At 36.7% G+C, this 27,971-nt stretch overlaps 2 protein-coding genes across 3 annotated transcripts in view; one reads left to right on the forward strand and one right to left on the reverse strand.

The window, feature by feature from the left end:
• Window positions 1-15,678, forward strand: part of spag5 (sperm associated antigen 5) — a 94,143-nt gene extending 78,465 nt beyond the window's left edge. The window contains exon 20 of the transcript XR_015776274.1: window positions 15,634-15,678. The gene's annotated coding sequence lies outside the window, so the exon portion shown is untranslated. The remainder of the gene's footprint in view (window positions 1-15,633) is intronic.
• A 51-nt stretch (window positions 15,679-15,729) lies between these two features.
• sh3gl2a (SH3 domain containing GRB2 like 2a, endophilin A1) overlaps window positions 15,730-27,971 on the reverse strand; it is a 47,501-nt gene continuing 35,259 nt past the window's right edge. The window contains exons 2-13 of one of the 2 annotated variants that reach the window (XM_088075934.1): window positions 27,527-27,595; window positions 25,961-26,033; window positions 24,904-25,047; window positions 24,460-24,593; window positions 24,198-24,356; window positions 22,769-22,872; window positions 22,324-22,439; window positions 21,345-21,359; window positions 21,169-21,180; window positions 20,721-20,732; window positions 18,441-18,452; window positions 15,730-18,337 (exon numbers count right to left, since the gene is read on the reverse strand). In XM_088075934.1, coding sequence (XP_087932060.1) covers window positions 18,141-18,337; window positions 18,441-18,452; window positions 20,721-20,732; window positions 21,169-21,180; window positions 21,345-21,359; window positions 22,324-22,439; window positions 22,769-22,872; window positions 24,198-24,356; window positions 24,460-24,593; window positions 24,904-25,047; window positions 25,961-26,033; window positions 27,527-27,595 — 1,047 coding nt within the window. In that variant the 3' untranslated portion in view covers window positions 15,730-18,140. The remainder of the gene's footprint in view (window positions 18,338-18,440; window positions 18,453-20,720; window positions 20,733-21,168; window positions 21,181-21,344; window positions 21,360-22,323; window positions 22,440-22,768; window positions 22,873-24,197; window positions 24,357-24,459; window positions 24,594-24,903; window positions 25,048-25,960; window positions 26,034-27,526; window positions 27,596-27,971) is intronic. The other variant, XM_042485442.2, reaches the window with a different exon arrangement.

The following is a 27,971-nucleotide window of genomic DNA, read 5'->3' on the forward strand; positions in this document are numbered from 1 at the left end:
GCAAAACACACAAAATGGATTGTCAAAAAATCACCAAAACAGCAAGGCTATAGTATGGCAAAATGTCAAAAATGACTGTCCCAAAAATAGCTGAAAACAACTGAAAACCACATAAAATAGTGTGTCACACTGTAGCATAGAATGTTGCAAAACAGGCAAAAACACACAAAATGGACTGTCAAAAAATCACCAAAACAACAAAGGCTATAGTATGGCAAAAATGTCAAAAATGACCGGTCCAAAAACTAGCTGAAAACAACTGAAAACCACATAAAATAGTGTGCTTAGTCACACTGTAGCATAGAATGTTGCAAAAACAGGCAAAAACACACAAAAATGGACTGTCAAAAAAAATCACCAAAACAGCAAGGCTAAAGTAAGGCAAAATGTCAAAAATGACCGGTCCCAAAAATAGCTGAAAACAACTGAAAACCACATAAAATAGCGTGCTTTGTCACACTGTAGCATAGAATGTTGCAAAACAGGCAAAAACACACAAAATGGACTGTCAAAAAAATCACCAAAACAACAAGGCTATAGTATGGCAAAATGTCAAAAATGACCGGTCCCAAAAATAGCTGAAAACAACTGAAAACCACATAAAATAGTGTGCTTAGTCACACTGTAGCATAGAATGTTGCAAAACAGGCAAAACACACAAAAATGGATTGTCAAAAAAATCACCAAAACAGCAAGGCTATAGTATGGCAAAAATGTCAAAAATGGCCGGTCCCAAAATAGCTGAAAACAACTGAAAACCACATAAAATAGTGTGCTTTGTCACACTGTAGCATAGAATGTTGCAAAAACAGGCAAAAACACACAAAAATGGACTGTCAAAAAAATCACCAAAACAACAAGGCTATAGTATGGCAAAATTGTCAAAAATGACCGGTCCCAAAAATAGCTGAAAACAACTGAAAACCACATAAAATAGTGTGCTTAGTCACACTGTAGCATAGAATGTTGCAAAAACAGGCAAAAACACACAAAAATGGACTGTCAAAAAAATCACCAAAACAGCAAGGCTATAGTATGGCAAAAATGTCAAAAATGACCGGTCCCAAAAATAGCTGAAAACAACTGAAAACCACATAAAATAGTGTGCTTTGTCACACTGTAGCATAGAATGTTGCAAAAACAGGCAAAAACACACAAAATGGACTGTCAAAAAAATCACCAAAACAGCAAGGCTATAGTATGGCAAAATGTCAAAAAATGACCAGTCCCAAAAATAGCTGAAAACAACTGAAAACCACATAAAATAGTGTGCTTAGTCACACTGTAGCATAGAATGTTGCAAAAACAGGCAAAAACACACAAAAATGGACTGTCAAAAAAAATCACCAAAACAGCAAGGCTATAGTATGGCAAAATGTCAAAAATGACCGTCCCAAAAATAGCTGAAAACAACTGAAAACCACATAAAATAGTGTGCTTAGTCACACTGTAGCATAGAATGTTGCAAAACAGGCAAAAACACACAAAAATGGACTGTCAAAAAAATCACCAAAACAGCAAGGCTATAGTATGGCAAAATGTCAAAAATGACCGGTCCCAAAAATAGCTGAAAACAACTGAAAACCACATAAAATAGTGTGCTTAGTCACACTGTAGCATAGAATGTTGCAAAAACAGGCAAAAACACACAAAATGGACTGTCAAAAAAATCACCAAAACAGCAAGGCTATAGTATGGCAAAAATGTCAAAAAATGACCGGTCCCAAAAATAGCTGAAAACAACTGAAAACCACATAAAATAGCGTGCTTTGTCACACTGTAGCATAGAATGTTGCAAAAACAGGCAAAACACACAAAATGGACTGTCAAAAAAATCACCAAAACAGCAAGGCTATAGTATGGCAAAAATGTCAAAAAATGACCGGTCCCAAAAATAGCTGAAAACAACTGAAAACCACATAAAATAGTGTGCTTAGTCACACTGTAGCATAGAATGTTGCAAAAACAGGCAAAACACACAAAATGGACTGTCAAAAAATCACCAAAACAGCAAGGCTATAGTATGGCAAAATGTCAAAAAATGACCGGTCCCAAAAATAGCTGAAAACAACTGAAAACCACATAAAATAGTGTGCTTTGTCACACTGTAGCATAGAATGTTGCAAAAACAGGCAAAAACACACAAAATGGACTGTCAAAAAAATCACCAAAACAGCAAGGCTATAGTATGGCAAAAATGTCAAAAATGACCGGTCCCAAAAATAGCTGAAAACAACTGAAAACCACATAAAATAGTGTGCTTAGTCACACTGTAGCATAGAATGTTGCAAAACAGGCAAAACACACAAAATGGACTGTCAAAAAAATCACCAAAACAGCAAGGCTATAGTATGGCAAAATGTCAAAAAATGACCGGTCCCAAAATAGCTGAAAACAACTGAAAACCACATAAAATAGTGTGCTTTGTCACACTGTAGCATAGAATGTTGCAAAAACAGGCAAAAACACACAAAAATGGACTGTCAAAAAAATCACCAAAACAGCAAGGCTATAGTATGGCAAAATGTCAAAAATGACCGGTCCCAAAAATAGCTGAAAACAACTGAAAACCACATAAAATAGTGTGCTTAGTCACACTGTAGCATAGAATGTTGCAAAAACAGGCAAAACACACAAAAATGGACTGTCAAAAAATCACCAAAACAGCAAGGCTATAGTATGGCAAAAATGTCAAAAATGACCGGTCCCAAAAATAGCTGAAAACAACTGAAAACCACATAAAATAGTGTGCTTTGTCACACTGTAGCATAGAATGTTGCAAAACAGGCAAAAACACACAAAATGGACTGTCAAAAAAATCACCAAAACAGCAAGGCTATAGTATGGCAAAAATGTCAAAAATGACCGGTCCCAAAAATAGCTGAAAAACAACTGAAAACCACATAAAATAGTGTGCTTTGTCACACTGTAGCATAGAATGTTGCAAAACAGGCAAAAACACACAAAATGGACTGTCAAAAAATCACCAAAACAGCAAGGCTATAGTATGGCAAAATGTCAAAAATGACCGGTCCCAAAAAATAGCTGAAAACAACTGAAAACCACATAAAATAGCGTGCTTTGTCACACTGTAGCATAGAATGTTGCAAAAACAGGCAAAAACACACAAAAATGGACTGTCAAAAAAAATCACCAAAACAGCAAGGCTATAGTATGGCAAAATGTCAAAAATGACCGGTCCCAAAAATAGCTGAAAACAACTGAAAACCACATAAAATAGTGTGCTTAGTCACACTGTAGCATAGAATGTTGCAAAACAGGCAAAACACACAAAAATGGACTGTCAAAAAAATCACCAAAACAGCAAGGCTATAGTATGGCAAAAATGTCAAAAATGGCCGGTCCCAAAAATAGCTGAAAACAACTGAAAACCACATAAAATAGTGTGCTTTGTCGCACTGTAGCATAGAATGTTGCAAAAACAGGCAAAAACACACAAAAATGGACTGTCAAAAAAAATCACCAAAACAGCAAGGCTATAGTATGGCAAAAATGTCAAAAAATGACCGGTCCCAAAAATAGCTGAAAATAACTGAAAACCACATAAAATAGTGTGCTTAGTCACACTGTAGCATAGAATGTTGCAAAACAGGCAAAAACACACAAAAATGGACTGTCAAAAAATCACCAAAACAGCAAGGCTATAGTAAGGCAAAAATGTCAAAAAATGGCCGGTCCCAAAAATAGCTGAAAACAACTGAAAACCACATAAAATAGTGTGCTTTGTCGCACTGTAGCATAGAATGTTGCAAAAACAGGCAAAAACACACACAAAATGGACTGTCAAAAAAATCACCAAAACAGCAAGGCTATAGTATGGCAAAAATGTCAAAAATGACCGGTCCCAAAAATAGCTGAAAACAACTGAAAACCACATAAAATAGTGTGCTTAGTCACACTGTAGCATAGAATGTTGCAAAACAGGCAAAACACACAAAAATGGACTGTCAAAAAAATCACCAAAACAGCAAGGCTATAGTATGGCAAAAATGTCAAAAAATGACCGGTCCCAAAAATAGCTGAAAACAACTGAAAACCACATAAAATAGTGTGCTTTGTCGCACTGTAGCATAGAATGTTGCAAAAACAGGCAAAAACACACAAAAATGGACTGTCAAAAAAAATCACCAAAACAGCAAGGCTATAGTATGGCAAAATGTCAAAAAAAGAACGGTCCCAAAAAAAGCTGAAAACAACTGAAAACCACATAAAATAGTGTGCTTTGTCACACTGTAGCATAGAATGTTGCAAAAACAGGCAAAACACACAAAATGGACTGTCAAAAAATCACCAAAACAGCAAGGCTATAGTATGGCAAAAATGTCAAAAAATGACCGGTCCCAAAAATAGCTGAAAACAACTGAAAACCACATAAAATAGTGTGCTTAGTCACACTGTAGCATAGAATGTTGCAAAAACAGGCAAAAACACACAAAATGGACTGTCAAAAAATCACCAAAACAGCAAGGCTATAGTATGGCAAAAATGTCAAAAAATGACCGGTCCCAAAAATAGCTGAAAACAACTGAAAACCACATAAAATAGTGTGCTTTAGTCACACTGTAGCATAGAATGTTGCAAAAACAGGCAAAAACACACAAAATGGACTGTCAAAAAATCACCAAAACAGCAAGGCTATAGTATGGCAAAAATGTCAAAAAATGACCGGTCCCAAAAATAGCTGAAAACAACTGAAAACCACATAAAATAGTGTGCTTTGTCGCACTGTAGCATAGAATGTTGCAAAAACAGGCAAAAACACACAAAAATGGACTGTCAAAAAATCACCAAAACAGCAAGGCTATAGTATGGCAAAAATGTCAAAAATGACCGGTCCCAAAAATAGCTGAAAACAACTGAAAACCACATAAAATAGTGTGCTTAGTCACACTGTAGCATAGAATGTTGCAAAAACAGGCAAAAACACACAAAATGGACTGTCAAAAAATCACCAAAACAGCAAGGCTATAGTATGGCAAAATGTCAAAAATGACCGGTCCCAAAATAGCTGAAAACAACTGAAAACCACATAAAATAGTGTGCTTTGTCGCACTGTAGCATAGAATGTTGCAAAAACAGGCAAAAACACACAAAAATGGACTGTCAAAAAATCACCAAAACAGCAAGGCTATAGTATGGCAAAAATGTCAAAAATGACCGGTCCCAAAAATAGCTGAAAACAACTGAAAACCACATAAAATAGTGTGCTTAGTCACACTGTAGCATAGAATGTTGCAAAAACAGGCAAAAACACACAAAAATGGACTGTTAAAAAAAATCACCAAAACAGCAAGGCTATAGTATGGCAAAAATGTCAAAAAATGGCCGGTCCCAAAAATAGTTGAAAACAACTGAAAACCACATAAAATAGTATGCTTTGTCGCACTGTAGCATAGAATGTTGCAAAAAAAGGCAAAAACACACAAAATGGATTGTCAAAAAAATCACCAAAACAGCAAGGCTATAGTATGGCAAAAATGTCAAAAATGACCGGTCCCAAAAATAGCTGAAAATAACTGAAAACCACATAAAATAGTGTGCTTTGTCACACTGTAGCATAGAATGTTGCAAAAACAGGCAAAAACACACAAAATGGACTGTCAAAAAATCACCAAAACAGCAAGGCTATAGTATGGCAAAAATGTCAAAAATGACCAGTCCCAAAAATAGCTGAAAACAACTGAAAACCACATAAAATAGTGTGCTTAGTCACACTGTAGCATAGAATGTTGCAAAAACAGGCAAAAACACACAAAATGGACTGTCAAAAAAATCACCAAAACAGCAAGGCTATAGTATGGCAAAAATGTCAAAAATGACCGGTCCCAAAAATAGCTGAAAACAACTGAAAACCACATAAAATAGTGTGCTTTGTCACACTGTAGCATAGAATGTTGCAAAACAGGCAAAAACACACAAAAATGGATTGTCAAAAAATCACCAAAACAGCAAGGCTATAGTATGGCAAAATGTCAAAAATGACCGGTCCCAAAAATAGCTGAAAACAACTGAAAACCACATAAAATAGTGTGCTTAGTCACACTGTAGCATAGAATGTTGCAAAAACAGGCAAAAACACACAAAATGGATTGTCAAAAAATCACCAAAACAGCAAGGCTATAGTATGGCAAAATGTCAAAAATGACCGGTCCCAAAAATAGCTGAAAACAACTGAAAACCACATAAAATACTGTGCTTTGTCACACTGTAGCATAGAATGTTGCAAAAACAGGCAAAAACACACAAAAATGGACTGTCAAAAAAATCACCAAAACAGCAAGGCTATAGTATGGCAAAATGTCAAAAATGACCGGTCCCAAAAATAGCTGAAAACAACTGAAAACCACATAAAATAGTGTGCTTAGTCACACTGTAGCATAGAATGTTGCAAAAACAGGCAAAAACACACAAAATGGATTGTCAAAAAATCACCAAAACAGCAAGGCTATAGTATGGCAAAAATGTCAAAAATGACCGGTCCCAAAATAGCTGAAAACAACTGAAAACCACATAAAATAGTGTGCTTTGTCACACTGTAGCATAGAATGTTGCAAAAACAGGCAAAAACACACAAAAATGGACTGTCAAAAAAATCACCAAAACAGCAAGGCTATAGTATGGCAAAAATGTCAAAAATGACCGGTCCCAAAAATAGCTGAAAACAACTGAAAACCACATAAAATAGCGTGCTTTGTCACACTGTAGCATAGAATGTTGCAAAAAAAGCCAAAAACACACAAAATGGACTGTCAAAAAATCACCAAAACAGCAAGGCTATAGTATGGCAAAATGTCAAAAATGACCGGTCCCAAAATAGCTGAAAATAACTGAAAACCACATAAAATAGTGTGCTTAGTCACACTGTAGCATAGAATGTTGCAAAACAGGCAAAACACACAAAAATGGACTGTCAAAAAAAATCACCAAAACAGCAAGGCTATAGTATGGCAAAAATGTGAAAAAATGACCGGTCCCAAAAATAGCTGAAAACAACTCAAAACCACATAAAATAGTGTGCTTAGTCACACAGTAACATAGAATGTTGCAAAAACAGGCAAAAACACACAAAATGGACTGTCAAAAAAATCACCAAAACAGCAAGGCTATAGTATGGCAAAAATGTCAAAAATGACCGGTCCCAAAATAGCTGAAAACAACTGAAAACCACATAAAATAGTGTGCTTTGTCGCACTGTAGCATAGAATGTTGCAAAAACAGGCAAAAACACACAAAAATGGACTGTCAAAAAAATCACCAAAACAGCAAGGCTATAGTATGGCAAAATGTCAAAAAATGACCGGTCCCAAAAATAGCTGAAAACAACTGAAAACCACATAAAATAGTGTGCTTAGTCACACTGTAGCATAGAATGTTGCAAAAACAGGCAAAAACACACAAAAATGGACTGTCAAAAAAAATCACCAAAACAGCAAGGCTATAGTATGGCAAAAATGTCAAAAAATGACCGGTCCCAAAAATAGCTGAAAACAACTGAAAACCACATAAAATAGTGTGCTTTGTCGCACTGTAGCATAGAATGTTGCAAAAACAGGCAAAAACACACAAAAATGGACTGTCAAAAAAAATCACCAAAACAGCAAGGCTATAGTATGGCAAAAATGTCAAAAATGACCGGTCCCAAAAATAGCTGAAAACAACTGAAAACCACATAAAATAGTGTGCTTAGTCACACTGTAGCATAGAATGTTGCAAAAACAGGCAAAAACACACAAAAATGGACTGTCAAAAAATCACCAAAACAGCAAGGCTATAGTATGGCAAAATGTCAAAAATGGCCGGTCCCAAAAATAGTTGAAAACAACTGAAAACCACATAAAATAGTATGCTTTGTCGCACTGTAGCATAGAATGTTGCAAAACAGGCAAAAACACACAAAATGGATTGTCAAAAAAATCACCAAAACAGCAAGGCTATAGTATGGCAAAAATGTCAAAAAATGACCGGTCCCAAAAATAGCTGAAAACAACTGAAAACCACATAAAATAGTGTGCTTTGTCGCACTGTAGCATAGAATGTTGCAAAAACAGGCAAAAACACACAAAAATGGACTGTCAAAAAAAATCACCAAAACAGCAAGGCTATAGTATGGCAAAAATGTCAAAAAATGACCAGTCCCAAAAATAGCTGAAAACAACTGAAAACCACATAAAATAGTGTGCTTAGTCACACTGTAGCATAGAATGTTGCAAAAACAGGCAAAAACACACAAAATGGATTGTCAAAAAAATCACCAAAACAGCAAGGCTATAGTATGGCAAAAATGTCAAAAATGACCGGTCCCAAAAATAGCTGAAAACAACTGAAAACCACATAAAATACTGTGCTTTGTCACACTGTAGCATAGAATGTTGCAAAAACAGGCAAAAACACACAAAATGGACTGTCAAAAAAATCACCAAAACAGCAAGGCTATAGTATGGCAAAAATGTCAAAAAATGACCGGTCCCAAAATAGCTGAAAACAACTGAAAACCACATAAAATAGTGTGCTTAGTCACACTGTAGCATAGAATGTTGCAAAAACAGGCAAAAACACACAAAAATGGACTGTCAAAAAATCACCAAAACAGCAAGGCTATAGTATGGCAAAAATGTCAAAAAATGGCCGGTCCCAAAAATAGCTGAAAACAACTGAAAACCACATAAAATAGCGTGCTTTGTCACACTGTAGCATAGAATGTTGCAAAAACAGGCAAAAACACACAAAAATGGACTGTCAAAAAAAAATCACCAAAACAGCAAGGCTATAGTATGGCAAAAATGTCAAAAAATGACCGGTCCCAAAAATAGCTGAAAACAACTGAAAACCACATAAAATAGTGTGCTTAGTCACACTGTAGCATAGAATGTTGCAAAAACAGGCAAAAACACACAAAAATGGACTGTCAAAAAAAATCACCAAAACAGCAAGGCTATAGTATGGCAAAAATGTCAAAAATGACCGGTCCCAAAAATAGCTGAAAATAACTGAAAACCACATAAAATAGTGTGCTTAGTCACACTGTAGCATAGAATGTTGCAAAAACAGGCAAAAACACACAAAAATGGATTGTCAAAAAAAATCACCAAAACAGCAAGGCTATAGTATGGCAAAAATGTCAAAAAATGACCGGTCCCAAAAATAGCTGAAAACAACTCAAAACCACATAAAATAGTGTGCTTAGTCACACTGTAGCATAGAATGTTGCAAAAACAGGCAAAAACACACAAAAATGGACTGTCAAAAAAAATCACCAAAACAGCAAGGCTATAGTATGGCAAAAATGTCAAAAAATGACCGGTCCCAAAAATAGCTGAAAACAACTCAAAACTACATAAAATAGTGTGCTTTGTCGCACTGTAGCATAGAATGTTGCAAAAACAGGCAAAAACACACAAAATGGACTGTCAAAAAAATCACCAAAACAGCAAGGCTATAGTATGGCAAAAATGTCAAATAATGACCGGTCCCAAAAATAGCTGAAAATAACTGAAAACCACATAAAATAGCGTGCTTAGTCACACTGTAGCATAGAATGTTGCAAAAACAGGCAAAAACACACAAAAATGGATTGTCAAAAAATCACCAAAACAGCAAGGCTATAGTATGGCAAAAATGTCAAAAAATGGCCGGTCCCAAAAATAGCTGAAAACAACTGAAAACCACATAAAATAGCGTGCTTTGTCACACTGTAGCATAGAATGTTGCAAAAACAGGCAAAAACACACAAAAATGGACTGTCAAAAAAAAATCACCAAAACAGCAAGGCTATAGTATGGCAAAAATGTCAAAAAATGACCGGTCCCAAAAATAGCTGAAAACAACTGAAAACCACATAAAATAGTGTGCTTTGTCGCACTGTAGCATAGAATGTTGCAAAAACAGGCAAAAACACACAAAAATGGACTGTCAAAAAAATCACCAAAACAGCAAGGCTATAGTATGGCAAAATGTCAAAAATGACCGGTCCCAAAAATAGCTGAAAACAACTGAAAACCACATAAAATAGCGTGCTTTGTCACACTGTAGCATAGAATGTTGCAAAAACAGGCAAAAACACACAAAATGGACTGTCAAAAAAATCGCCAAAACAGCAAGGCTATAGTATGGCAAAAATGTCAAAAAATGACCGGTCCCAAAAATAGCTGAAAATAACTTAAAACCACATAAAATAGTGTGCTTAGTCACACTGTAGCATAGAATGTTGCAAAAACAGGCAAAAACACACAAAAATGGACTGTCAAAAAAAATCACCAAAACAGCAAGGCTATAGTATGGCAAAAATGTGAAAAAATGACCGGTCCCAAAAATAGCTGAAAACAACTCAAAACCACATAAAATAGTGTGCTTAGTCACACTGTAGCATAGAATGTTGCAAAAACAGGCAAAAACACACAAAATGGACTGTCAAAAAAATCACCAAAACAGCAAGGCTATAGTATGGCAAAATGTCAAAAATGACCGGTCCCAAAAATAGCTGAAAACAACTGAAAACCACATAAAATAGTGTGCTTAGTCACACTGTAGCATAGAATGTTGCAAAAACAGGCAAAAACACACAAAAATGGACTGTCAAAAAAAATCACCAAAACAGCAAGGCTATAGTATGGCAAAATGACAAAAAATGACCGGTCCCAAAAATAGCTGAAAACAACTGAAAACCACATAAAATAGTGTGCTTAGTCACACTGTAGCATAGAATGTTGCAAAAACAGGCAAAAACACACAAAAATGGATTGTTGAAAAACTCACCAAAACAGCAAGGCTATAGTATGGCAGAAATGTCAAAAATGACCGGTCCCAAAAATAGCTGAAAACAACTGAAAACCACATAAAATAGTGTGCTTTGTCGCACTGTAGCACAGAATGTTGCAAAAACAGGCAAAAACACACAAAAATGGACTGTCAAAAAAAAATCACCAAAACAGCAAGCCTATAGTATGGCAAAAATGTCAAAAAATGACCGGTCCCAAAAATAGCTGAAAACAACTGAAAACCACATAAAATAGTGTGCTTTGTCGCACTGTAGCATAGAATGTTGCAAAAACAGGCAAAAACACACAAAATGGACTGTCAAAAAATCACCAAAACAGCAAGGCTATAGTATGGCAAAAATGTCAAAAAATGACCGGTCCCAAAAATAGCTGAAAACAACTCAAAACCACATAAAATAGTGTACTTAGTCGCACTGTAGCATAGAATGTTGCAAAAACAGGCAAAAACACACAAAAATGGATTGTCAAAAAAAATCACCAAAACAGCAAGGCTATAGTATGGCAAAAATGTCAAAAAATGGCCGGTCCCAAAAATAGCTGAAAACAACTGAAAACCACATAAAATAGCGTGCTTTGTCACACTGTAGCATAGAATGTTGCAAAAACAGGCAAAAACACACAAAAATGGACTGTCAAAAAAAATCACCAAAACAGCAAGGCTATAGTATGGCAAAAATGTGAAAAAATGACCGGTCCCAAAAATAGCTGAAAACAACTGAAAACCACATAAAATAGCGTGCTTTGTCACACTGTAGCATAGAATGTTGCAAAAACAGGCAAAAACACACAAAATGGACTGTCAAAAAAATCACCAAAACTGCAAGGCTATAGTATGGCAAAATGTCAAAAAATGACCGGTCCCAAAAATAGCTGAAAACAACTGAAAACCACATAAAATAGTGTGCTTAGTCACACTGTAGCATAGAATGTTGCAAAAACAGGCAAAAACACACAAAAATGGATTGTTGAAAAACTCACCAAAACAGCAAGGCTATAGTATGGCAGAAATGTCAAAAATGACCGGTCCCAAAAATAGCTGAAAACAACTGAAAACCACATAAAATAGTGTGCTTTGTCGCACTGTAGCATAGAATGTTGCAAAAACAGGCAAAAACACACAAAAATGGAATGTCAAAAAATCACCAAAACAGCAAGGCTATAGTATGGCAAAAATGTCAAAAATGACCGGTCCCAAAAATAGCTGAAAACAACTGAAAACCACATAAAATAGTGTGCTTAGTCACACTGTAGCATAGAATGTTGCAAAAACAGGCAAAAACACACAAAAATGGATTGTCAAAAAAAATCACCAAAACAGCAAGGCTATAGTATGGCAAAAATGTCAAAAATGGCGGTCCCAAAAATAGCTGAAAACAACTGAAAACCACATAAAATAGTGTGCTTTGTCGCACTGTAGCATAGAATGTTGCAAAAACAGGCAAAAACACACAAAAATGGATTGTCAAAAAAAATCACCAAAACAGCAAGGCTATAGTATGGCAAAAATGTCAAAAAATGACCGGTCCCAAAAATAGCTGAAAACAACTGAAAACCACATAAAATAGTGTGCCTTGTCGCACTGTAGCATAGAATGTTGCAAAAACAGGCAAAAACACACAAAAATGGATTGTCGAAAAACTCACCAAAAAAGCAAGGCTATAGTATGGCAAAATGTGAAAAAATGACCGGTCCCAAAAATAGCTGAAAACAACTGAAAACCACATAAAATAGTGTGCTTAGTCACACTGTAGCATAGAATGTTGCAAAAACAGGCAAAAACACACAAAAATGGACTGTCAAAAAAAATCACCAAAACAGCAAGGCTATAGTATGGCAAAAATGTCAAAAATGACCGGTCCCAAAAATAGCTGAAAACAACTGAAAACCACATAAAATAGTGTGCTTTGTCGCACTGTAGCATAGAATGTTGCAAAAACAGGCAAAAACACACAAAAATGGACTGTCAAAAAAAATCACCAAAACAGCAAGGCTATAGTATGGCAAAAATGTCAAAAAATGACCGGTCCCAAAAATAGCTGAAAACAACTGAAAACCACATGAAATAGTGTGCTTAGTCACACTGTAGCATAGAATGTTGCAAAAACAGGCAAAAACACACAAAAATGGATTGCCGAAAAACTCACTAAAACAGCAAGGCTATAGTATGGCAAAAATGTCAAAAATGACCGGTCCCAAAAATAGCTGAAAACAATTGAAAACCACATAAAACAGTGTGCTTAGGCACGCCACGGCATAAAATGTTGCAAAAACAGGCATTATTACATATAACAGGCACATTATTTCATATGTTTTTTAGTTGTTTTCAGCTGTCTTTGGGACATGTTACTTTGTGACATTTTTGCCGTACTATAGCCTTGCTTGTTATTTTATTTTTTCAACATGCAATATTATGGTGTTTTTGGCTGTTTTTGCAACATTCTATACCATGGCGTGCCACAGCATGCTATTTTATGTGGTTTTCAGCTGTGGAAGTGATGGCTCTGGGAGTACCTCTGGTACTGCTCTCCTTTTATTTTTGTGAGTTTTTATTCACTTGTGGTTAAAATCAGGTAGCAAACAGAAAGTTTGCTTTTGTCCAGCAACCTGTTTCTTGTTTGTCTTGGTTAGCCTTTTTTTGCCACTTACCAGATTGTCAGAAGGATGAAATGCGAACACCTAAGGTCAGTTGATAAAGGTTAAAACTGCTCCAGGCAGGCTTTATTGAAATATATATGTCACAATTGTAAATCAAAAGCAACAGGTACCTCACTCCGTTTTACAAGAGCGATGTATACGGTCTAACACAACATCTTAGCAAAATAAAGCAGAACCACATAAAGCCCCAAAAAGCACAGACAATGATCACTGAGTCTTTCCTCAGTGGTAGGATTTGGGGTGATGTGTTCGAGTAGAAGCTTCTGCCCGCTGCTTGGGGTGTCATGTTTGGGTGGAAGATTAATTCTCCTGCTGCAGGGGAGTTTCCACCCCTCCACATATAATTTCCTCTCACTGTTTGCTCAGACGGCTGCTGCTGCTGGTTCATAAACATGTTAAACAGGCTCATTAGCCAGGAATGAACAACTTTGGCTTGGATCTACGTGTGAGTTTCCATCCTTGGCTGGTCTCAATGACATTTTTAGCATTTTTTTCCACCATGGTATACTATGATGTGTAGTATGGCATTTTTGGACATGCTATATTATGGGGTTTTCGGCCATTTTTGCAATATTCTATGCTATGGCGTGTCTTGATACACTATTTTGTGCGGTTTTCAGCTGTTTTGGGGACATCATATTTTGACATTTTTCGGCATACTATAGTAGTACTATAGTGTTTTGGGTCATTTTTGCAACATTCTATGCTACGGCATGTCTCTGCACGCTATTTTATGTGGTTTTCAGCAGTTTTTGGGACATCATATTTTGACATTTTTTTGGACATGCCATACTATGGTGTTTTCGGCCCTTTTTGCATCACTCTATGCTATAGCGTGTCTCGGCATGCTATTTTATACGGTTTATGGCTGTTTTTGGGACATGTCATATTTTGACATTTTTCGCCATACTTTAGAAAAGCATTTTTGGTTGTTTTTCCGATATCATAGTATAGTATGCCTTCAAAAATCACACATAAATGTCATTGTATAGTATGTTGTCCAAAATTACACAAAAATGTTATAGTGTAGTATGTAGTGTAAAATAGCAATAAAAAATGTAACAACATAGTATATGTTTCAAAATTGCATCAAACATTATAGTACAATATATGCTGACAAGTTTTTTTCATTCTTTCTTCTTTTTTTGAAATATAACAGTAGTATCTTTATTAACTGAAATTTCACAACATATTCTACTAAGAGTTTGTTGTTCAAAGTAGCAAAACAAAAATATCATTGTATAGTATGTTGCAAAAAATAGACGAAATTAATGTTATAAAATTTAAATGAATAGAGTACTATGATTTTTTTTTTATTAAATTGTATGATATACAATGCTATGTCTATTTATTAACTTTTTTCTGCACAATATATTATGGATTTTAAATGACTTCTTCGTGGCTTACTCTAAAATGACTTTTTGGGGAAATTTTTCATTGGATATCATACAGTGACTTTCATTGTGTTAATTTTATGGCATATCATACAATGGAAATTTTACTTTTTGTTTTGTCATACTATACAATGACTTTTTATGTCATGATTTACTACGGTTTCTTTAATAAAAATAAATAATGACAATTTAAGTTTTTACTTGCATCTCGTACCTGGCTGTATATTTTATATCAACCTTGTCTTTTCATGTAAAGCCATTTCAGCCAAAACACTGTGGACGATTGTCTAAACCGTGTGATTTCCACATCTGCACATAATCACCACACATTCTTCCTTTATAAATGTTTGTCTGGGAAATGGTGTACAAGTCCTCTATATACCATAATGTAATTCCTTATTTTTGCAGTACAAATTTTGCATCCCAACTTGCACATGCACTTTTCATATCTTTTGTTGCCGTTAAGATGCTTGAAGCAGCAGTCATGACTTTGTTAATGTTGCAATAACAAGATTATTGAGACATTTCAGTTGTGTTGGAGGTGACCAAAGAGATTTTCTTACCTGTTTGGATTCTTGCAAAAGCACATGAAAGACTCCACCAGGAGAATGATTAATGCATCTATCTTCTCCCTCTATTTGCTGAGCCAAGTCCCTGCTGTGTGTTCTCTATATTATGAAAACAATAGCTAGAGAAAGTGGTGACGTAAGATAGACAGTTAGCAAGATATCAAATTATTTTGCATTCAGCTTTTCAAGTGTTTAACGTTTTGTTTTTTCTTTTTGCAGATTTTGAAGAAAGATTTTTGCCTCCAACACATTTTTTGTATTGAGATAAAATCCAGAGGTGTGTGCATCTATGAACAGAAAGTAGTTGGGGCAACAACCATTTCTTTGTATTTATTTGAATAAATCACATTGACTTATCACATTTTTTTTTCGTTTACATCAAGCATACAGTCGTGGTATCCAGTGCAAGAATGAAATAAAACAAAACAGAACAAAAACAATCCAAAGACAATCATGTGCAGCACAGATAATCCCTTCTTTCACGTTGCTTTTGGATAATATACTATATATATATACATCTATACTGTATGTGTATACTTTTGTCACAGTTACAAAAATAAGATACGTTACTGTAGATGCGCGACTATACACACAAGGTGAAAACAAAACACAGAAAAGCTGTACAGTCCTCATTGAGGGCAAAGATACACATAATTGTTAAACAAAAGTTAAAGAGAAAAAGAAGGAAGGAATTGTTTTCGCCTTTAAAAAATAAAAACATGACCTTCACACTGTATTGTTATTCTTCCCCTGCCAACTAAGTATACTATCTGTTAAAGTTGTGCTTCCCTTAATTAAAAAACAGCACTTCATATGGGTACCAGTTGATTTTGCATCATTTATTGTCGTTCTACTGAATATAATGACTTGGTCCTTTGATTAAAGAGACATCCATGTTTGTTTTAATGTGGAACACTGTCAGAGACAGTATATTGTAAATACCTCAGCATTAGAGGTCCTCTGTAACCCCATCCCTGTGCATAACATGTACTGTATGCAAACCCAAACCCCTCCCTCAAAGTACACGCACAACATTACTACAAGATGGGTGAAAAAACTGTTAACTGCTGCACAGATTATTTTGCAGAAGGGTTGATACATTGTCGACATCACAGAGATTAAACCCTGGGGGTAACGGGTGCACTACAGCACCGAACTGCCCAGGTGACTTCAACCAGTGCTGTCTCTAATAGCTTGAACAACAAAGCGTGGTTTGATTTCTATGTTATCAGTTCATCAGTTAAGGAAAGAGAAAAATCCCACATAATACTGCATACAACCAAATTGATGTTGAGAGAAAATAAAGCTAATCTTGAGATTTTTCTGGGGTCTAACATGACATGGAGAGGGTAAACTTGCAGCTTTTAGTCTTCATTATGTTGGAGAAAAGGGGTTTTTAGTTTAAGTTGCATCATTCCAATAAATTAACATTTCCACCAAGACAAAAAGTGATTATTATTCATTCGGTTCAGCCATTTGTGCACTCTTGGCTATGTCTAGTTTCGTCTTAATCAATGGCTTATAGACAGCTAAACTACAGAATACTAATACGGACTAGTAGGGATGCAGCGAAAAAGTGCTACACCTTCAACAGTTGCCCCAATGAGCAGTCCTATAAGTTATTAGATCACAATACATCGACCATTTTTCACACAAGCTGCTGCTAAAATACACACTGGAGGATTTAAACTTATGCACCAGAGTTTTCTCACGTCACTTCAAACTGTTTAAGCTTCACAACTTGTGTTTTTGCAAATCATGTCACACTCCACTAATCACTGGCTCAGATAGGTAATGTCACATACTTAGGAATACGGTTTTCGCCCCTCCTGATAAAAATACCAAAGAACTAGAGATTGCAAAGCTTCACCCTGTTGCATTGAACAGATTCCCCGACGGTCTGGAAGCTAAAATTGGAGTTGACTCTGGTTTATGCAGATAACTTTGGTATCTAAATCACATATGACCAATCACACGCACATGTTGATATGTGAGAAAATCAAAATACAGTGAATAACCTTGGTTGTTAGTTATCAACTAGATGAATCTAGTCTACAACTTCTGTCAAAACTCTGAATAGTTAAATGGTGAGGACATCCTTTGAACAGAATTTTGGACGCCGAAAGACAACTACCATTAAAAAAGAGGACTATTCAAAACAAAACAAAATCGGCTCATATTTTTTTATAAGATAAAACGTTAAACACTTGAAACCATGCTTGACCTAGAGTCTCTAACAAACATAAAGCACATGGACCGATTTTTTTTTTTTCCTTGTATGTGAGAGAAAAGTTTCTATCTACTGTAGAGGTTTCCACAAAGTACAGTGAATGGGAGAAAAGTGTGATTTTGAAAAGCAGCTTTGATAAACTCACGGAAATTATAACGGACTGACAGCCAACTCAAACCGAGACAAAAGCCGGGACAGTATTGGATAAAACGATTATGGAAGCCTGAAAGAACCTCCTGGGATAAGGGGGAAGCAACGACATAAACAGGGATTTTTCCTCATTTAAAGTTCTTATGCTCAATTGGTGCATACTTGCTTTAATTCGCCATCAATCTTCATTGGTTATTGTGTTGTTGCTGTTTTGACTCCTTTAAAGCGGAGCACAGGTGTTTGTTAGGAATGTTAAGGAAAAGGTTACCGGGAATACTGGTGGGAGGGACTGGAGGCCAGGATCTGTTTCACCACTGTTGTAGACACAGCTGGTCATGGTGACCTCCTAGTGGGGCAGTGGCACCAGGATATCCACATAGTTGATGGGGAAGAAGCCAGAGTTGCCGTGCAGCATCCCCTCATACCAGTTGTCATCGATCTTATTGGTCAGGGTGATGATATCTCCTTCCTTGAAGCCTAGCTCACCTTCATTCTCGGGGTCAAAATCGTACAGTGCACGACAGCAGGGCTGGTCCATGGGGGCTGGAGGAACGAGAGATAAGAAGGGTTAGATCAGAGGCTAGAGGTAAGAGATATGATGCTGCATATAGATTAGAGACATAACGATTGCTTGTGAAAGGCTCACCTGGAGACCTAGCTGAAAGAGGGAAAGAGAAGAGGGGGATGTAGAAAAAGGAAAAGAAAAAAGAGACAAAAAACATGACCATTAGTGACCGGAATATACTAATGAGATATACAATATGTAAAGGAATAGCTTTATGTTTTAAGAATTGTGCTTGTTCTCTTTCTGGAGGAGAGGTAAAAGATAAGATGATTGATACAACACCTACATCTATCTGCTAAGACTACAGCCAGCTAGCTTAGCGTGTTTCATACACTGTGTGGGAGACGCAAACTTGAATTTCTTAGGATAGTGAAGGCAAGACTTGTCCTACTCTCCCTCTGATTAGCTAGTGCTTGTTGCCCTCGTTGGTTGAAACAAGAGGACTGAGACTGGTTAGGTTTCAGATAAGAATGTCTGGCTCAACCAATTAGAGGCAGAGTAAGACACAGTAAAGCGGGTGATGCTTTTTCCTACCCTAGGAAATGCAAATTTGTGTGAGAGACACAAGGAAGCAGCTGTGCAATACTCTTTAATGGGGGCTGGGTGGACATACAATCAGTTAACCAATCAATTAATTTTCTTCAACCTTGAATTTAGGCTTGGGCAGTATCACGATATTAGGGTATACCATGAAATTCAGAAATCCCAAAGGTATGTTTTTCATTACCGCCATAAATACAGTCTCTGGATGACCATAAAGTTACTTTCTGTTAAAGTCACTGTATGAAGTGCACAGCACGCACCACCAGAGCTTAGTCTCCGGTCTCTACTGATGGAACAGGAAGCTGAACTGAATGACACTGTGGCACCTAGTGGTGGAGGGAGAAGTTACAGGACTGTAAACGGCCAGAAGCCAGCAACGGCAGAGAGAGACTGTCACAGCATATTTTTTTTTTAGTTATTTTGACAAAACCAGAGCTGATGATTGTTGGAACATTGGACTTACTAACTAGATTATTAGCAAGAGTAACCAAAGTGGTTTTGGTAAGTTTTATTTTGTTTTTGTTAAATTTTAGGAAGGTATGAAATATTACATACAGGCCAGAGTGTGCTTAAAGTCTTTTCTCCTTTCAGATTAAGTTTGTTGTGTGAAATGGACTCATTGTTGCCCCTTTTGGACAAAACAGCCACAACAACTGCGGTTCTCACCAACTAGCAAGTGTAACACAGTGAATGAGACAGTCTTGACAACACTTTTTTTCCCCAAGAGTGTTTCACCTAGTCCTGCCCTCCTGTGCTGTGATCGGCCATAGACGCATCAAGGTCGGAGATGGTTAGAGTTTAGGGCAGCGGCTATGAATTGGGGCAAAGAGGTCATGGAAAACTCTTGGAGGGGAAAAAAAAAAAAACCACGTCCAGGACGGAGCCAGGGGAAACAGCTAGCCTTGCTCTGTCCATTGGTAACAAAACCTGCCTACCAACCCCAACTAATTAACATGTTCTATCTCATATGTTTAATTCATACCAAAACTGGAAAAAAAGGAAAAACCACAATTTACCATTTTATGGAGACTATATCTTGGCTCTGAGGTGAAGCCTAGCAGCAAGATGAGACACCTAGAAACAGTGCTGCACATAACACCCAATAAAAACAAATTATTTAGCTCCAGATGTACTGGATGGCAGATTTTGCAACCTTGAAACAGAACCAAGCTAGCTGTTTCCCTGTTTGCAGTCCTTATGCCAAGCTAACTGGCTGCTGCTTCGTGATTGTGTCTAGAAAAAGTGGAGACCTCCAAGGCTAAAAAATGAAGCCAACGTGCAAATGCAAAAAACTGTAGTTCCTCCAGTTGAAGCTGGCTCCAAAAGCAAGTCAATGTCCATTGGCTCCCAAGATAAAATGCCCAACTTTACAGCAGATTACAATTTTTTCAATTCTATTATGACTTAAAATTGTGCATAATTAAAGGCAGGGCCACTCTGAGTAACAGGCTACCCCTGAAAACGGGAGACCACAAACCAATGGATGACATCAAAGTGGCTGCATCCATTATTTTTGTATAGTCTATGGTCCAGACATGAGAGTTGTATCCATCTTCTTATCAAACTCAGAATTAATAAACCAACAAGCACATTTCCCAAAATGTCCAACTATTCCTTTCACAAAGGAAAGATGAGCAATTTGATTTTTGACAAATAGGGACAAAAGAGAAACCAGGGGTTAGACAGAAACAGCACTGCAGACAAGCTGCACTGCGAACAAAAATGCAGACAAAAATACACGTTCACAAAAGTCCGTTTAAAGAAGAATAAAAATAACGATAGAGATTTTGCATCTCCTTCCAAGTCACCCTTGCTCACCTGGAGATCTTGCTGCAAAGGGGAAAGGAGAAAACAGAGGTGAAAACAGAGCAGAAGTGTTTTATAGCATTTCTCGATGACTAAATGGTGAATTGATGGGTAAGTACAGCAGACGGAAAAATGAAAAGGTCAATAAACAAAACAAGAAGTTGGAGTATGAATTGGCAGAAGCAGACAAAGAAACAGGAGGATAAAATGGATCAGGAGATTGACAAGAGAACAAAACAGAAACAGCAAATGCTCGTCTGCTGGTAAGATTTTCTTTGTTACTGTAGGTCAGGCATTCTTTGCACAGTGAGCAAACGGCACTTGTTTTTCTGCTGTTTGAGTGCAACAGTTTTCTTTTGACAGAAAAACAAATAGAAAGAGAGATGGATAAAAAAACAAGAATGAAGAAGTGATGGAAGAGATATTGTTGTATCTCTCCAGGGATTCACTATTGTCTCACCTGGAGACCTTGCTTCAAAGAGGGAAGAGGAAAAAACACGAGGGGAGCAGGGGGGTCAGAGAGCAATAGAAGGAGTTTTTAATGTCACGTGTAAATGAAAAATTGTTGTTGAAGAAGTGAATTGGTGAGTACAACAACAGAGAAACACATCGACAGATAAGTTTGACCTGGCTCACCTGGAGACCTCGCCCCTGCAAGAATAAACATAAATCATAAAGGGAAAAGAGAAGAGCGCAGAGTTGCATTAATTATTTCTAGACTGATGGATACTCTGTTCAGTATGATAATTTAATTCTGGTAACTGAAAGAGCTGTGAAAAAGAAAGATACATTTAGCAAACACTGTAAATTCTCCAATATATGCCTCTGTTTATTACTTTAAAAAATAAAAATAACCTCCCTCTTTTGTAGTATTGATTTATCTTTTAGCTGTTGCTGTTCATGCAAACAAAACACATTTTATTTATGACTTCTAGGACTTAATCTTAGATCTTTAAAACCTAAAATACTTTTATTTAATATTTTATTTATTTTTATTGTGAAACATCTACAGGTAATGTTGCATTTTTATGGTAGCATAATGCATTTGATTGACAAAAATCTGCTGTTTTTTCTGAATTAAACTGAGAATAAGCTTGTAGAAAAGATGGACGTTTGCACCAAATCAGACAAAAAAGCTGAAATTTTCATTTTAAAAAAATCTCAAAACTGAGATAATAATTTCAGCAATTTAGAAAGAAATTTAAAACATATCTTAAGGGAATGCAATACATGTCTGTACATTTGAGCAGTTTCATATTAAGAAATTAAAGTTAAATTGACCAAAATGAATCAAGTGAAGTTACGACGTGTTGCTGATTACATATGCTGTGTATATGTAGATAAGTCTAACTTTTAGCTTATATTTGAGAATTTAGAACAATAGAACAAATTAACAACACAAAAAGGATTGTTGAAGGAAAGAAATATCATGAATTAAAAGAAACTAGTCCAGAAACTAACCTTTGCAAGCAACTATATTTACAAGTTTTAGCATTCTGTCTTCACACCAGGTGAACGAGAAACTCATGAGATTAGATATTACAGTGTATTTACAGTACCAGGACTAGTTTCTGGACATGTTTCTGAGCAATGAGGTTTGTATTCTGGGTCTCACCTGGCGAGCGAGCACTGTGGATGCCTCCATTGTGGTTCTCACTGATGGAGAAGTCCAGAGATGTACGTGGTTTAGGAGCGAACTCTTTCCTCGGTTTGTTAGAAGTTTCCCTTATCCTACAATCAATGAATCAATAAATGAATGATGACAGTACACACAGTGCGTTTGTGTGGAAACACTCGTTTAAATGTGACTGAAATTCTACATTTTAATATAATTACATCAAAAATCTTATGACAAAAAGAACAAATGAAACAGAAAGTGATATGTAATTTATTAAGTGCTGTAGCAGGCCTCTTGATTACAACCCAATTCATGGTATGTCTGTTATCTGGATATGATTACTGTTGTAATGCCTGTTAGTATTCCCTCTGTTTTGTTTCTTGATTTAAAAAAAGGCACAAAATAAAATAAAAGTTTCAAAACAGAAAGTGTGCGTACTCACCGTTCATCAATCTTACTGGAGAGCTGTGTGAGGATCTCAGCAGCCCGGCTGTGGTACTCCACCTGAGCGTGTACCAGTGCAGAGAGCTGGCTCACCTGTTCAATCTATTAAAGATGGGCAGCAGTTACGCATTGGCACTGGGACCACTGGCACACACCCCCCATAATGATGATTTTTACAAAGATCTGGATTCAAGCTCACTGAAACCTGTAAGGTCTATTAGCAGCTGCTCTGCAGCTATCGACAGCATCATACGATCTTCTTTAGAAGACGATCTTTGCCGAGTTGTTATGGAGTTGTAAATGTTTGTTTTTACATCAACATGAATGAAAAGTCCTTAAAATGCACTTAAAAATCAGCCTGAACATCTGCAATCCTTTGACAAATGGATAAACTTCATCTGCTGAGGAAGTTTATGTGATATGACAGAAAGCTCTTTATAAGCTACTAATGGACTTCGTGGTAAGATTGTTTTGCTGACATTAAGGATCAGCTGATATTCTTGATGGTTTTAAAACTGTAATAATTGTTTCTTAGCTATAACCAGCAGCTCTATAGCTGGTTGTTGGTTGATCAATCCACTACAATTACCCCACCCTTTGACAGTGTGTGTGTGTTTGTGTTCACGCAAACTGGCTTGTTAAAAGGCGCATCATTTTAAAGTGAATTCACAGATTTACTCAAGATCCTTTGGAAAGATTGGTCATGAGCCTAAACACAGCGGATTAACTGTTTTTTGCCAATTTGCAAAAAGAGGAAACTCATAGATGAATGCACGTACATGGTTGCCATACTGAATTTGCGCTTGTTTTTGGGCAACTTAAGACAGCAAAAACTTCACCTGTGAAACAATGGTGGTTTATAAAGTTGTTTTAATTATGCAAACTAATTGTAGAAAATAGTTGCCTCTTGCCACATCTAGTAAACAAAGAATGATTAGTGTCATGGTTAGAGTCACGTTTCGTGGTGAATATAAGATCGACATTCAGTCCATTTTCTGCTCCGTTTCCTTTTCGTATTAAATGAGAAAACTAGAATTAGAGTTTCACAATTGTATGCCTCTGCAGACTGATCAACTTGCAGTTTACATCCTTCTCTGTCCTTGTCTCACTATATTGTATAGTGTTATATAGTATGAAGTGTATTTTTGGTGAAAAATGAATGCTTCACACACACACCCCTGGCAGCACAGACATTCTGTATAATAAACTAATTTTTAAGGTGGGCACCCAAGATTAGTGCCACCAAATCAGCATCTGACCAAATATCTTCTGTTCTGCTTCTAAGTTATTTTGTTGAATAAGGGCCAGAAAAGCGTGGTTGCATAACATTATGATGTCACAGTGAAGGTGACCTTTGACTTTTTGATATAAAATGTCAGCACGTCATGATTTTATCCTGTTAGACAAGTAAAAGGAATAATCCTTACATCACTCTCCAACAAGTTGAACATGCTCTGCTCAGCAATCTCCTTGGAGTCGTCAAACTTCTCTAACGCCTGTTTGATCTCATCTTCTGTCACTTTGCCCTGACGTTTCTTCTTATAATCAAAGTCCAGACGGCGACCCTCCATTTTCTTCAGGTGATGCTGCAAAAGAAAGAAAGTAAGAAAGTCAATCTTAATATCGGACCAAGATATTACATTTATCTTATTTTTTTCCTAGTAGTAAATCAAAGTTCTGCACTCATACCTGAATCTCCTTGAGATCTTTTTCATGGAGATTCTGCAGTGGATCAATAAAGTTCTGCTTGACTTCCATGTCCAGAGCATCCTTAACCTCTCCAAGCTCTCGCATGGCTTCCCCAGCATCAATCAGAGCAAGGCCTAGAAAAAGACATGCATGGATGCATTTAGATACTAAAAATACAAAAACACATGACCAGCACACAGCTCAGTGTCTCTGTGAATAGTGTATGAATATATTATATAAGACAGGTATTTCTCTTTAAACAACATTTAATGCCTTCACTGGTGAACTAAATAACTTAAGACAACTTGTGTGAAAAATAGGCTCATGCATTTTTCATAACATTGTTACTGCGTCCTTGAGGGAATGAAATGATGCCACTTTGTTCTTGTAAAGCACATAAAAAAAGTCTCTTGCTGTGAGGAATTTTAATGTGCTGCAGCTCACCGAAGTTAGACTCCTCTCCAAGCTCCCTGCCAAACCTCTGCATGGACTCTCCAAGGATGGTCTCAGTCTGCGTGTAGCCCGGCCCCTTCTCCTGTCCCCGCATACGTGACATGGAATTCATCATGCTCATCTTGGCTCTGGTGGCTGTGATGGCAAATGAAACCAAACAAAGTCAAAGTTATGTCAAAGTCGGATATTGCACGCAGAGAGTTTGGACCCTAGAGTGAGACATTACTTCCAGCGCCCACTAGATGGCACTAGAGGGCACAAATTCCACGTCATATTGGTGTAAATTATTTGTAGACCAAACCATGGAAATTTAATGTAAATAAATTAATGAATTAACATTAAAAAACAAAAAACCTATTAGGAATGTTGAGTTTGAACCTTATCCAGGGCAGGTAACTTAAAACACAGTTGAAATGTCTGAAGGTTTAGCTCAGGTGGTTAGAGGGCTTAACCCAACTTCCTGTTTCTCACCTCAACTTCCTGTTTCTTGACTGTCCTTCCTGTCTCAGAACCCAAACGCCTGTAACTTGACTAACTTTCCTGTCTCTTAACCTCTTAACCTCTAAAACTTCTCTTTCCCCCAACTTCCTGTATCTTGACTGTCCTTGTCTCTCAACCCAACTTCATGTATTTGATGTTTCCTTTAGCAGCCTTCAAGTCACCTGTCCCAGATAAGACTTGAACCAACAACCTCAGGCACACTAGACGCCTGATTTACCCACTGAGCCAAACCTCCAGACACTTTGAATGTTTTTGACGTTCCCTTTAGATCAGTGACGTCTGTCACTTATGACAATAACATACTTCAGAAAGTACTAATACAGTGGTTGTATTGGTTAAATGTGGCAGTTGTTGTTGCAGTCAATGATCTAAAATAAGTATGTGTATGCATAGGTGAACAGTATTGACTATATATATACAGTGTATATATATATATATATATATATATATATATATATATATATATATTGACTCTTGGTAGACTATCCTTTAGTCTAAAAGTAAACACCACATCACATTATCATTGTACACAACCAATTTATGTCACCTGGGTTTGGTTGCAGATACTCAGTGGTCTTGGCAATGATGTCCATCACTGCACGGGAGGTGGTGTCCATCTTCTGTAAACCAAAACATAAAACAGCATGTAGAGGGAGACAGAAGGTGCAGAGAGAACAGTTAAGAAAAATGCAGCAAAATAGATAATGGCTGAAATATTATGGGGGAGGATGAAAGAAATATAACAGCGCTAAAATAATTTATGCATCTAATAGTGAGGAAAAAAAACAAGATAAAAGAAAGTGTTGCTTTGTTCTGCAGCGTGGTGAGAAAGGGACATGCAGAGCTGAGAGCTGGCCATGATGTTCTTGTTTAGTGTGATGAGACTCACCAGCTCTCCACAGCTCAGCCTCTCACTCTGCATTATACCAGAACCACTACCATATAAACACACACAGATGTAAATGAACACATGCACTCATATCTATTTACTGTTGCTCACATATGGAAAACATGCAGTGTGTAATTTATGGGACCGATATTTTCAGGGAGACATAGCAAACACAAGACACATGCACATACGAAATTACCACGACACAAGTCATTGAAGCTCTGGACTAAATGCTGTTTATACAATATAGTGGCATTGCAGGAACATTATTGCCACAACAGTTCATGTTTTTGGTGTAAAATAAATCAAATGAACAGTAATATTTTCTGGGTGTGAATAATGACAGGGAAGATTTCTATATAGCAAATAATTTCAATGTTGTTTTTTTTTCATCAAGTCAAACAAAACTTACAAAAATGAATGCAGCTTCTAAGGTAAAAGGTTTTAACATGAATGAAACCCTTGCAGCTGGGTAAGCTCTCAGCCTGATATGACAGAATACCGTGAATGTGATGACATTTTAGGAAATCCAGATGCATTTTTTAGAGGGGTAGAGGGGCTCCAGTCAACAAGATGAACAGCTACATAGAGTTGAGTGTCATCTGCAAATAGGTTTTAATAGTTGTATATTTTCCTTTCTGCAATCTCTCTACATGCCTTCCAGTCTTATCAAGCAAAAGCAGCATTTGTTATTTTAAAAACAAGAGTGTCTTGCCTGCTCTTTGCATTCTGTGCAAATTCACGAACCACTTTGAGTCACTGAACATCAACCTAAAGATCATGTTTGACTGTGACATCTGAGGAAACATTTCTCCCTGTTATATAAATCTCACAACTGCTCGAGGAGGAAATTTTCTTGCATCTCTCATTTTAGAACTTCTTTCACCCCATCTGGCTTGGAGTAGTGTGTCACGATTTTGTTATGATTAAAAGACCACTGTAGGGTTTAAGGTAAACATGGAAGTTGTGATTCTCAATTCATTTCCTCTTTTTACCGTCATCTATCCAAAGGAAGTTTCACTATAGCTTAACCTTTAGTTTTAATAACTTGCCAACACTTTTTCAACATGGCAGCAGAAATAGTTTGGGTGATACTCATAAGACATCCACATAAGTCTGTTAAGATTCTTCAACAGCTCGACGATACTCTGGTAAACGTATGATAAACTCTAAGCATTGGTTATTATTCTCAACAAGGGGACAATGGAAAGAGTTTAGACTAGCCTTTTCCATTTCGGTGAAGTCATCATCGAGCTTCGTTCCTTCTGCACCTCCAACTTTCTCGCTCACTCTCTGCAAAGAAATGAAACAAATACACATCAGGGTATGAAACTTTTATCAGCTTGACAAAATTATGGTAAATAGGTTGCAAATATGAAAGTATGAAATGCTGCAATTTTCGGACGGGTCAATCCACTTCAACAATGCTGGATACTGAAATGAAGCTCATAATTGAAATGAGATGAAAAAAATGAATGTCAAAAATGTATTAATATTTAGAGGAGGGAGCATCTTCAGATGAATTTATATTACACGTGGACAGATTAGAATTAGTTTGATTCCTTTCTCAGATTGTTATGGACAAAATGGAGATGTTTAAAACATTGCATTGTGTATTTATTTAAACCATAGCCTGGCTCACAGGTCAATGAAAAGAAAAATAACAAAT

The sequence above is a fragment of the Plectropomus leopardus genome, chromosome 3 (assembly GCF_026936395.1).
Source record: "Plectropomus leopardus strain MGB_pleo_1.0 chromosome 3, ASM2693639v1, whole genome shotgun sequence".
NCBI lineage: Eukaryota > Metazoa > Chordata > Actinopteri > Perciformes > Serranidae > Plectropomus > Plectropomus leopardus.